The following is a 13,026-nucleotide window of genomic DNA, read 5'->3' as shown; positions in this document are numbered from 1 at the left end:
ATGTATATGGGGTATATGATGTAATATAAACGATAATTATACGATTTAATTTTATTAGAGATGAACCAGCCTTTGGCTGAAAATCTCTTTAATAAAGAAAGAAAAAAAAAAAGATTTAATTTTTTCTAGGATGTATGTATATCGCCTCCACGTTTGCATGTATGGGCTGACTAGGCGCATCATATACATGCAATTTATATTAATCATACTTGTATGTTTGTGAATATAATCCTCAAAATAAAATCATAACACTAAACCTTCGTTTCAAATAACTTATACAGTAACCAAATCACGCAATAAACATCACGATTGCTGGGATTGTCTTATCAATATTTGTTCAAATTTGAAAAAAATGTGCTTAACTCCAGTTTTGTTGACAACTTTTATGAATTCAATTAAATCGTACGATAAATCATATATAAACATAAACATTCCCACCTTTCATCCTTCATTAAACACCTCGTAGTAGAAATCTGTCGGTATGTATACACTCTCCTACGAAACATAGTGGAAAAAAATATATTCGTCGATGTTAATACTTATGACAGACATACAACTGTACTAGCGTTGTACTTCGAAAATTGTATGTCTGTCACCATGTACAGCGCTAGAACCATGCAAGCAACTCGGTACAATCGCTGTACCTGTACCGACCTATTTTACCGCTGTACATGGCTACAGTTGTACTGTGCGCAGCGCCATAGACGGTTAGTGGTGGGTAGCATGAACAATCGAATCAAAACACTTGGCAAACATTCTTTTCACTGACTTTCTCTTGAGTTAATAACTCAGATTGGAAACATATTTGTTGTGTTTGATAGTTTAGACGCTAAATAAAAACATTTTTCAATGAAATATGTGGTGAAAATTGGAAAAATTCTGATTGTCAGTTTGACATACGGTACAATGTAGAACCAAAGTGTGTCTGTCATGGTACGACAGTACCTGTACAACGCTGTACTCTTACAGCGCAAGTATAGCTGTATGTCTGTCCCTGGTATAACAAGCGGTGAAAAAGGAGACACTTTTCGACGAGTGATTTGTATGAAGTTCCACTGCCGTGGCACTACCTAGGTGTAAACGGGTGAGAATAAATATGATACTCTTATTCGAGGTATATATAACTTGAATAAATTCAGCATATGTAAACGCTTGTGAATTTCTCACTGGTGAGCAATCACTGAAATTGGATGCAGTTCTACTTCAGGTGAATAAATTCACCGAAAATATGAATATATTCATTATAGAAGTTCACGCTAGTGTAAACGGTTGATGCGATTTCTATAAATCTCATCATATATCTTCACATGAATATATCACTAGTCTAAACCCACCCTAAGTCCAATTCAACTAATTATTATAGCACTGTGAATAGAGTGGCATTGAAAATTGCCGCAATAGAGAATGATTTGTGTGAGTGGAAATGTGTCGCTACATGGAATGGTCGTTATAGAGACTTGTCGCAATAAAGAAAAGAATTTCTATGCGCTTTTGAAGGAACCTTTGGAAACGTTGTTATAGAGAGCTTTGACTGTACCTTGATTTATAGCACTTGTGCATGCCATAATCGTCCAACACCACTCTCACTTCACTGGATCAGTTCCCCCTGTTTGAAATGTCATTTTTGACAAGCAATATTCCATCCTGCTCACTCTGCCGGTGTTTATCGTCGATTCGGTGACAGTGATTGCAAGTTTGGTTTGTCAAGTGCGTTCTCGGGCATCAAGAAAAACAAGTTTTTCGCTGTTGCTCTGAATGTGTGTGGATATTCGAGATATTCCATTTAGAATTGACAGATAGAATTGTCCAACTGATTGTTGTTTGATTCTGTGAAGGGGCGAAGTGGAGGAGTCCGAGATCCGAGCAATATTTTTGGTCGGTTAGATTTCGTTACTAGGGTATGGTAAACTCTATGTTCTCGGAACACGGTGCGGAATTGTGACATCGAAGCAACCTCTGGTGACCGATTTCTTCGGCCCGTGTGTGTGAAGCTGCGGAGCTCTGGAAAGCTAGCTCGTAATCGGTTCGGTTCGCTTGTCAGATCAATTTACCTAAGGGGGAGAAGTAACTTTAGTCTCCATCTTTATTTTGCATCGGTTTTTTCCTTTGCACTGCAGTTTTTGGTTCCTGTCTGTGGAAAAAATTGCCGAGTGAGAAACATTTGTGTAAGCTGCAGTGTCGGGAGAATGGTGTTCGGTGGAATTTCGATGCCCGTGTAGGAAATTGGGCCAGTAACTGGCCTGACGTTACGTAATTGAAGTGAGAAACTAATCAGATTTGGTCTCCCCCTTTTTTTCGGACCAGCCGGAAGAACGGCAAAGCGGTGCAGGTGTTGCGAAACTTGTGCTCCAAATACCAACCAGAAGTGCTTTGACAGCGATTTTTTCAGCTTACGTCACGTACGGGGCCGGAGAATCGCACAGCATATTTACAAACACTGCTAGTGCTCAGTGCTCTGTTCGAAAGGGCTAGTGAAATATTTGTTTACGTGACGGAGAAGGTCGGAAATTCAGCGCAGTTTTGGATTAGTAGCGGAGAGGCAGCTTCGCCCATTAGCCTTCCAGGATGGCGTTCAACGAGGTGAGTGATTTTGTGCATCTTTTCATCTACGCAAATTGCCCCCAGGCAGAGGGCATCGATGCGGAGATACTGCAGAGATGAAATCGAAATGACCTTGACCGGATGAGTTTGTTTGCTTGTGTCTTTTGGCAGCTGGCAAAAGTCATACATGCAGATATCAAAACAACCAATCGGCGCGATGACGTGAAGAGAAACAGAGAAACATACAAACGGCCGAACGTTGGTAAACAACGATAATCGGTGTCGCCTTGTCTCTCAGATTTACAAATACAAATTAGGTCAATCATTTCTGGTGTTTCGTGTGTATCTTCCCATCAAAGGTTGACCAATTTCATTTCGACAAATCTGAATTTATATATGTTCCATATTCAAGCCAATTAGTCACCGAAGAAGCCAAAAATAACCCGATGTTGATAAGGTGCATATCAATGAAAACAACACCAAATTCGTCAATCGTTTGGCGCTTCAGTAGTTCAAAGTGATTTAGTTTGTTTGAATGCAGCACCCGGCTGTGGGAGCGGTTTACAAACGTCCGAAATGGCTTTACAAACAAATAATTGAATCGTGAATTGTTGCATTGTATTGTTGGCCAAAAAATGAACCAACCATTTGCACAGCATCTTTGTTACAATTGCAGCAGAAAATCGAACAGCAGCACCAGTTTGAGTTCTGCGAAAAATAATGTGGTTTCTCAATCAAAACTAGGCCACTCGAGTTACGGCTCGTTTGGGGGGTAGTTTGACATTGTCCCCAAGGTGGTCTTCACACGGAGGTGATCTTCGTTTTGATTGCATCGTTGTGACGTTTGTTTTCATGCAATCTGAGGTCGAAGTGTCTTGACATTTCTTAAGGCTGATTTAGACGATGCCAGTCAGCGCTCTAGCAGGGGTTAGACATCAATTGAATATAGGCTACCCAAAATCAAAATCAATATGGCGTCATTTGTTTACCAACATATCATTGTGAGGATTGAAATCGTTGAAATCACGGAGATAGTATGCTTTATTTCTAACTGCATGAGCGATTTTTATATTTCGGTTTCACATGGAGTTGTTCACATTTAACATGGAGTTTAAAGTTAGCCCCACTATTCGACTATATAACCGAATCGAGTTGTAAACAACAGTAATTGACAGAACCAAAATGTCAGTGAACCGCAGCAATATTGGGTACACTGGCAATATAAGGGATTTGACGTTTTAGTCATACCCCTGCGCTCTAGTTGAAGTATCCAGTGAACAGAGAACAGACACTTTGTTCAAGTTACTTGTACCAGTATCGAACAAGTAATTGGCCTCTAACTTGAACAGAGTGTCTGTTCTCTATTCACTGGATACTTCAACTAGAGCGCTGACTGGCATCATCTAAATCAGCCTTTACAGACGTTACCACGTGGACAGATAAATCATTATTTTGAACACCCCCCTTCCCCACCGTGGACAAGCGTGGACATTGCACCAATTTCGATGAAAAAAAAAACAAAATAAAATTGAACCTCGCTCAAATTTCTTTATATGATTGCTTCTCTTTTTTATTCTATCATTTTATTGATAAAAATGTTAGCTTGATGATAATATTTGTTTGTTATAAATTCATTTAATCTTTCTCTAACATTGTCCGGGAAGTTATTTATATCGTTCTTTAGTTTCTTCCAAATTGCATTTATGTTGTCTGGTTGTTTTTACCGTTAAAATCCATATAAAAAAATCACTTGTTAATCTATTTTCGAGAATTCCTAATTATTATATATCCGATTCCAATAAATCCTAAATCATTCAAGCCAGAAGACCGTAGACCAGTTAACATGTTACCAATGTACGAGAAGATCCTAGAAATCGTTGTCAAAGATCAACTATTGGAACATATAACGGAAAATGGGATACTGGTAGATGAACAGTCAGGGTTTAGAAAAAAACAGGAAGTGGGTTATATCTATGGTATAACCGCAAGGGTGACGTAGGACTATCGTTGATTTAGAGATCATTTGTTTAAAGTTGAATCTAAATCCATTCTGAATGAATGAATAAATGAATATTTGGGGGGCTTCGAAAACGAGAGCGTTACGTTTGAGGCACAAGGTTTTATGCATCCAATATAGGATACGAAAAACCTTGTTCGACTGAGAAATCGACTGAGCAATAATCGATTGCGTACGCATACAATATTGGATACGGAAATATTCTACTGATGGGGAAGAATAATCTTCAGAAGCTTTCCTGCTAATTACACTTGATTGAAAAATTACAAAATCAAATGTATTTGATCGCTTTGTTATATGGTTAGAAAACATTAAAATAAACTCTTTCACATGAATGTATTTTTAAATTCCCAGAGGAACTGGCAGATTATTTTCCAGAAATGATCAGATCTTTCCGGAACTTTCTCGATGCTGAATGGCATCCAAACGGAAAGAATTCCGCGCGAGTATGTGTGTGTAGCGATGTCTTCCCGGGGAACCGTTTGTGGCATCACTCTTCTCCTGATGGATTCCCTTCTGGCCTAGGGTGCACAAACAGGCTCTTGGTGACACCGTTCATCCGCGCTTTCATGATAAACGAAGAGCTTCACCACAACAGCGACAACATGTTCCAATCGCTGTTCAATTAGAACTGAGTGGATTTCCGAGCGGCGCTCGCTTATATACCGATTGGTGATTTCAATAGCCTGTTTTGAAAGCAATTTTAAGACTATTGAAACAAGTTTTTGGATCAAAAAGTAACAAGTATAGAACGCGTAGACATTTCATCTTTCGAATGAAGTGTTTATCATACCATTTCGTTCAGTTGTTTAGGAGCTATTAACGCTCAAAATCTCGGTCTCCGGCGTAACGCTTTCGTTTTCGAAACTTCGATTTTACACCCCGGTATAGAATTGAAAGACGTAGTCCTACGTCAAAAAACCACTTTTGTGAATCGGCTCTCAATTTGTTGCTCCTGAAGTGGAAACAGGCGAAAACAGTAGTATTGGCAGTATTCATTGATTTGAAAAGGGCTTTTGAAACAATAGATCGACCTAAAATATTGAATTTGTTTTCCAATTATAATGTAACTGGACCTGTTTTGAACTGGTTTGAAAGTTACCTGAAAGGGCGAACACAAATCACTATTTATAGGGACTATAAATCGTCGGCGGAACCAGTGAATCTGGGCGTACCTCAAGGAAGTGTTCTGGGGCCGCTAATTTCCTTGCTCTATATCAATGACATCAAAAATATGTTAAATGAAAGTGACGTAAACTTTTTTTGCTGATGACACTGTAATTTTTGTTGTAGCTGAGATATTGCAAGATTGCTTCATAAAGATGAAACATGAACTTTAGAACTTGGACGAATGGTTGAAATAGAAAAAAACTTGAGTTAAACGACCGCATTGTTGACGTAGAACTACGTTGTGGTTTAATTCAAGTCGCTTGTTTATAACTGCGGATATTATTTTATAATGCAACGAAAATTTTGAAATAACCATTCTACCAGTTTGGTCGCTCTGAAATGTTTTTTTATTGTAGAATCATTTTATGATAACTGTTTGATGATTCATTCTTGTGCTCGCAGAACAATACTTTGCTCGAGATAAGCGCAGCTGTCATCCTTAGTGGAGAAAGTTTTGCTACTGACAAGCGAAACCAAATCACATTCAAAATTCCAGAACGACATTTAATTTCTTGGTGACTAAATAAACGAAATAAACTCTATCTGTTAATCTCAAAAACCTTGAAAAGAGTAGCCCTGCTTGATTATAATCAAGATGAGCGCAAATGCAATCCTAGTTGAAAGCAGTTTTGCGACTGGCACGTGAGCCCAATTAAATTAATAACTTAATATAACTTATTGAATAACTTGGTATTCCCCAAATAATTTTTTGGTGCACGACCTTAACACCTGTTTCACCATAGCGTCAGTTCAATGCATTGATACTGCAGTGCAATGTTAACTGCTTGGAGAAAGACTGAATATTTGCCTCAGCAGAGATTCATTACTAATACCCTAGCGTAAATATTTCCCTCTCGCTATTTTCCCTCCTTGTTTATATTTATCATTACGACTGCATAATTTGCAATACAATACAATCGGTAATCATAGCATAAAAAATAGGCGATTGTTGCATCGTTACAGGGCCAATGCACACGGGAGCAGATACAAATGGGGTTTTAGCGTAGCGAAGATGCTCTATTTTTACGTACTGAAGCACACACGTACGCACACAATAAATATCCATATATCGATGGGTTGAAGCAACTAAATATACACACACTTATCTCCGTTCTGCTCAACAGTAGCCCTTTCTGTTAATATTGCCAGTCTACTTAGCTTAGCTGTACTTAGCTGTCATCCTTCGTGGAGAGAGTTTTCCTACCGTCATGCGAAACCAAATCACTGACAAAATTCCAGAACATTCATTTTCTTGGTGAGCTGACGATAGCCTAGCTTGATGATTCCCCACACAATTGTGTAGCTCAGAACCATAATACAATGGCGTCAGTTTGATGCAATGATTGCAATGCTAGAGACATCAGCGAGTGAGTAATTTGGTCGCGTCCATAGCTCAATCCGAAACGAAGACATGTGATGACGCAAAACAAGGAATAACAAGCGATTGTCATTGCTTTGAATACAGAACAATACTGAAAGTTTGCCTTTCTTCCTTGCTTGAGAATTTAAACTTCTTCAGTTCATTCGTCTTTGACCTTCAAAAGGCCCATTGCCCCACCTCGATCCCTCGTCGTCCAGCTCGCCCAGCAACGATGTTGTTCAGTCGATTTCCTCACGAAGAATGGAAGTTTGCCACAGCGAGATTCACTGTTTATACTCTAGGCAAATATTCCCCTTCGTTCTCCTTCTTTTCCTTCGTTCACTTTACATCTTACGATTTCCCCTTCTCTGCTCGTCGATAAGTTGCTCGTTGTTGACAGCTCTGTTCGGGAAAGCACACAAATGGACAGAACAAATGTATGAGGAAATGGGAATACTTTCGATTTTCATCAATTTAAACCATATACAGACTATGGGATTTTAATGTATAAAGGGTGTGTCACATCAAATTGCATCACGGAAAAAACGCTGTAGAAATTCGCCCAGTAGACCGATCCTTTTGAAAATTTTAGACAGTAAAATAAAAACTATTAAACAACTTTTGGCATTTTCTTTTTATTCATACTTCGAGCCCAAGCCCGTATGCTCGCACCTTCCTCTTTACCCCGTCCATAAGGTTCTGTACAACGTCAGGTTGTAGTTTTTTTTAACTGAAATCCATTTTCTCTTGAAGTCCGCCTCCGATTTGACTACTTTTGGGTTCTTCCGGAGGGCCTACTTCATAATTGCCCAATATTTCTCTATTGGGCGAAGCTCCGGCGCGTTGGGCGGGTTCATTTCCTTTGGCACGAAGGTGACCCCGTTGGCTTCGTACCACTCCAACACGTCCTTTGAATAGTGACACGAAGCGAGATCCGGCCAGAAGATGGTCGGGCCCTTGTGCTGCTTCAATAGTTGTTGTATGCGCTTCTGTAGGCACTCCTTAAGGTAAACCTGCCCGTTTACCGTGCCGGTCATCACGAAGGGGGCGCTCCGCTTTCCGCAAGAGCAGATCGATTGCCACACCATGTACTTTTTGGCAAAATTGGATAGTTTCTGCTTGCGAATCTCCTCCGGAACGCTGAATTTGTCCTCTGCGGAGAAGAACAACAGGCCCGGCAGCTGACGAAAGTCCGCTTTGACGTAGGTTTCGTCGTCCATTACCAGGCAATGCGGCTTCGTCAGCATTTCGGTGTACAGCTTCCGGGTTCGCGTCTTCCCCACCATGTTTTGCCTTTCGTCGCGGTTAGGAGCCTTCTGAACCTTGTATGTACGCAGGCTCTTCCGCTGCTTGGTCCGCTGGACGAATGAACTTGACAAATTCAGCTTATTGGCGACATCCCGGACCGAACTTCTCGGATCACGTCTAAACTGCTTAACTACGCGCTTGTGATCTTTTTCACTGACGGAGCATCCATTTTTGCCGTTCTTCACCTTCCGATCGATGGTTAGGTTCTCGAAGTATCGTTTTAGTACTTTGCTGACCGTGGATTGGACGATTCCCAGCATCTTACCGATGTCCCGATGTGACAACTCCGGATTCTCGAAATGAGTGCACAGGATTAATTCACGACGCTCTTTTTCGTTCGACGACATTTTTCCAAATTTACGAAAAATTGACAGTGAAGCATGGCCAACGTGATCTATACACTCTTATCTGATGATAAGCGAAAGCTGAAGATATAATTCCTAAAAATTAAATTTCTACAGGGTTTTTTTCCGTGATGCAATTTGATGTGACACACCCTTTATCATATTGAACAAATCTTAGGGAATTTCCGATTCGTTTGGTATGTAAATCGCCAAAATCCATTCGCGGCAAAAATAGTTATTAACGTTAACTTTATTTCATAAAAACGTGACCTGTTTTCTGATTTGGCACCCTTAATGAAAGACGTAGTTCTACGTCAACAAAGTACATGGTACAACAAAGTACAATTCCCAGTTCCCCTGGGAATTGAAAAAAAAAAAAACATTCAAGCGAAAGAGTTTATTATGTTTTGTGAGTTTTTGTGTTTTGTATGTGTAAGTTTTGTGATTTTTCAATAAAGAGCGATTATCGTAAGACCACGTCTTTCGGCAATTTATTGGAGGTGCAATGAATCTTAAGAAGGAATTCCCGCTCTACGCGCACTGCTTCTTTTGCTGAATATTGTGTCTTCAACGTAACGCTCTCGTTTTCGAAGTCCCCCAAATATTCATTTATTCATTCATTCAGAAATGATTCAGATGCAACTAAAAACAAATGATCACTAAATCAACGATAGTCCTACGTCACCCTTGTGGTTACACCACAGATATAACCCACTTCCTGTTTTTTCTGTATTTTCGTTCCAATAAGAATCTTTCAATGGATTGATTAAAGAATGATGTTTCAATGAACTGAATAGAACTTATGTTTGATAGAATATAAATAAAATCTAAATTTGGAACTTTTATGTTGATTGCTTCGTGAAATTTGACCGATCATGCATTGTAAAACTTTTAGCACAAGTGTAAGTGTAAAATTGTATATGGTAGCGGTTGTGTTAAAAGGACTTGAAATATGAAACAATTTTTTTTCTCCCAAGGAAAGTTCATGCGACGGGGAAATTGGGAAAATGAAGGAGTTTCGTGTCCCGTTGGGATTGAAGCGAAAATGAAAATGGGTTGAATAAACACCCAGAAAGTAAAAATCTACATATATAAAAAAGGATTTCTGTCTGTCTGTCTGTCTGATTCTTATGGACTCGGAAACTACTGAACCGATCAACATGAAAATTGGTATGTAGGGGTTTTAGGGGCCGGGGAAGGTTTTCATGATAGTTTGAGACCCCTTCCTCCTCTTTAAGGGGGGGCCGCCATACAAATGAAACACAAATTTTTGCATTAGTCGAGAAATAATCAAGCAAATGAAACCAAATTTGGCATGTGAAGGTTTTAGGGTGCAATAAATGTTTTTACGGTGGTTAGACACTCCACCCCCTCTCTATAGGGAAGCTGACATACAAAATTCAATGGGGTTGATTTGAAGAACAATCAATGCACAGTTCTGCGATTGGACCCATGAACTTGCTCATAGTAGGAAAACGTGAATGTTTGAAGGTATTGATAACAAAAAACAAATTTTGGGCGAGATCAAGTTTGCCGGGTCAGCTAGTTATGAATTAAATTACCTTTTCCATTGCAAATATATATTCTCTATAATGAAGTAACAATTTTTTCCTGGCGAGGAAAATTGATAATTGTATTTGATAATGATAATTATCTTATATTACATTGATGGCTTTTTTTCTCCATTTTATCCATACATAACACAGGACACACACAGGCCTCGTTCAGGGCCACAGAGGGCGGCTTTCATCATATCACATTCCACTTTGGCATCTTCTATCGCGATACTCACCATCCAATGACTAATCACCATCCTTCTATCATTATCACTCAGTTGTGAACACTGGTCGAGTGAGCAAACAATACCTAACAACCAGACAAAACGACCTTCTTCCGGGCCACCAAATCATTATCGAAGAGTTTAACAATGTAATTCTTCACACATGTTCAAAATCTATGCGGTCGTGTCTCGGACACAACCCTCCTGTGACATTTTTAGTTTTGGATTTTATTATTAACCTTTTGCGGTCATTCGTCTGCTCTCCGCCACCGCAGCAAGGAACTCGTACTTTATGCATCAATATATCAGTTCACACTTTGTTCTAAAAGGTTAAATGTTCACGAATCCAAACGATGCTACTATGAAAAGTACATAACGATACTCAGTATAAACAAAAATTGTCACCCATGCTTGAGGAAAGGCGCAATGGAAAACTCCATGTATTGCGGCAAAGAGCATTGTTCTGTATGTTCAAACAGAAAGACAAAAGGCAAAAGACGCGTGTTGAATTTTTGATATAAAAATAACACATCAGAACCCATTGTTTAGAAAATACTTATCTGAAGTTTACATGAAAATAAATAAATCTTGTTCATCTTATATAATCTCAAAGATTATACATAGTTTGCATATAATATCACAAAGTTCATCACTGTTTTGCATATAATATCATCACATCACTGTTTTTTCAAGTAAAAATAATTCCGACCGCAAAGGGTTGAAATTAGTTTTTTGTAAAACAAATTTCTCCGCAAGCTAAGACCATGCATTGGATGCATTGATAATTCTTGTAATGCAGTGTTTGGTACAGTTTCATACAGTTTTTACTAATTTTACGAGTTTTATTTTAAAATATGAAACCTCCTAAAACACCTTTTATAAAAATGAACGCTGGCAAACTCCTTGCAATTCATAGCACCCGTGACGTCAACGTACTGGAAGCCTCCCAAAAGCTCATCGCATATCTCTATGACTTAACGTGACCAAGACACTTGGGTGACCCAATTTGGGATGCATCCGCTCGCCGTGGGACGCTGATTGAAGTTATAAAATTGAATTAAATCGTATCATTTATTTTATGCTATTTTTCAATTTTTCCATCCGTCCGGCGGCCGCAAATGGACGAAACTTGTGGTCCAGTTACAGGTGCAAAAGGTGTAACCATCCCCAGAGAAAGAGCGAGAAAAAGGTTGAATGACGCGCGTGCCTTCCGGCTAAGCTACGAAGGGGGTGCGAAAGTAAATTAACGTGCAATTGCATGATGCAACGGTGTGAATCATGCGAATGTGAAGCGAACGAAAAAAAATGCAATATCATAAGAAAGGGAGATATTCTCCGCTTCAAGTCAGCCTTGGGAGTCTGGTACGAGCGCGAGCCAATAGGCGAGAGCCTCGATATTTGTTTTTTTTTTAGAAAACAAAAGCGAAAACTTTTGAAAGAAAATGCAGAAATGATAAAGAAGAATATTTCGCGCGCCAGTGGATAGCGAGTGGATAGTATGTGAGTTGCACCGTCATCAGCTTCATCATCATCATCATCTTCTTCATCGCTGACAGTGAGCTGTTATGCTGGGTGAAACGATTCTCAATTCGCTGCATCATCCAACATCAACCCCAGGCGCTAGCTTCTTTTGTTTCACACGTCGTTATTATGGCCGAGATAGCAATGTGATGTTTGTAATTTTCATTATTTTCATGACCAGCGAAAAACGACTTGAGGGTGCAACGTTTAATGGTTGAGTTAATTCAGTTGGGTTTAGTTGAGAAGTAAAAAATTAAGCCTGAGGCCCCAAATAAATTTAAACAAAATTGTAATGGATTTACTTTTACCGTTACATTTTTATGATAAGTTCGGTTAGATATCATATATAGAACAGCTCCGATTATCCGCGGAACTAGGTGGTATACAAACAGGCAGGAGTATTTCCACAATGACTACATCACTAAAATACATTGGATCTAAGAACCATCACAATCTCAATTTTTTGTGGAATACGCGTTGGCCGATATAATCTGTGCTTTACTGTAATAATAAATTTTTGTAAGTATTTTTATGTCAAGTACAGAAATCTTAGATCATATCATTTTAGTCACAATTTTTATCCACAGCTTTTGACTGTTCTCAAATAAAAATTTAAATTTAACCCCTTTGCCTACGGATTAATTTTCAAAAGAGTGAACGGAATGCAATCGCTCTTAAGAGTATCTCTTATGGGCATCGAATAATTTCAATAAGAATGTTGAGCGTGACAGCGCACTACGTGTGACACTAGATGTTGTAGGTATTTTCTCTCTTTCTCTCTCTTTCTGTCTCATTGTCTTTCTCTCTCCTTTCCTTTTTTCTCTCTCTCTCCTTTCCTTTTTTCTCTCTCTCTCTCTCTCTCTCTCTCTCTCTTTGTTTCCCTCTCTCTTTCTCTCTCTCTCTGTTTCTATCTTTCTCTTTCTCTTTCTCTTTCTCTTTCTCTTTCTCTTTCTCTTTCTCTTTCTCTTTCTCTTTCTCTTTCTCT

The 13,026-nt window shown here is 39.1% G+C and overlaps 1 protein-coding gene across 1 annotated transcript in view; it reads left to right on the top strand.

The window, feature by feature from the left end:
- The first annotated feature begins 1,684 nt into the window (after window positions 1–1,684).
- LOC129780091 (serine/threonine-protein kinase 24) overlaps window positions 1,685–13,026 on the top strand; it is a 242,469-nt gene continuing 231,127 nt past the window's right edge. The window contains exon 1 of the mRNA XM_055788012.1: window positions 1,685–2,580. Within this exon, the coding sequence (XP_055643987.1) occupies window positions 2,566–2,580 (15 nt within the window). The 5' untranslated portion in view covers window positions 1,685–2,565. The remainder of the gene's footprint in view (window positions 2,581–13,026) is intronic.

This window comes from Toxorhynchites rutilus, chromosome 3 (genome assembly GCF_029784135.1).
Source record: "Toxorhynchites rutilus septentrionalis strain SRP chromosome 3, ASM2978413v1, whole genome shotgun sequence".
In the NCBI taxonomy this organism is placed as follows: Eukaryota; Metazoa; Arthropoda; class Insecta; order Diptera; family Culicidae; genus Toxorhynchites; species Toxorhynchites rutilus.
The sequence above is the reverse complement of the archived record's forward strand: the minus strand, read 5'-3'. Positions and strand labels throughout refer to the sequence as shown.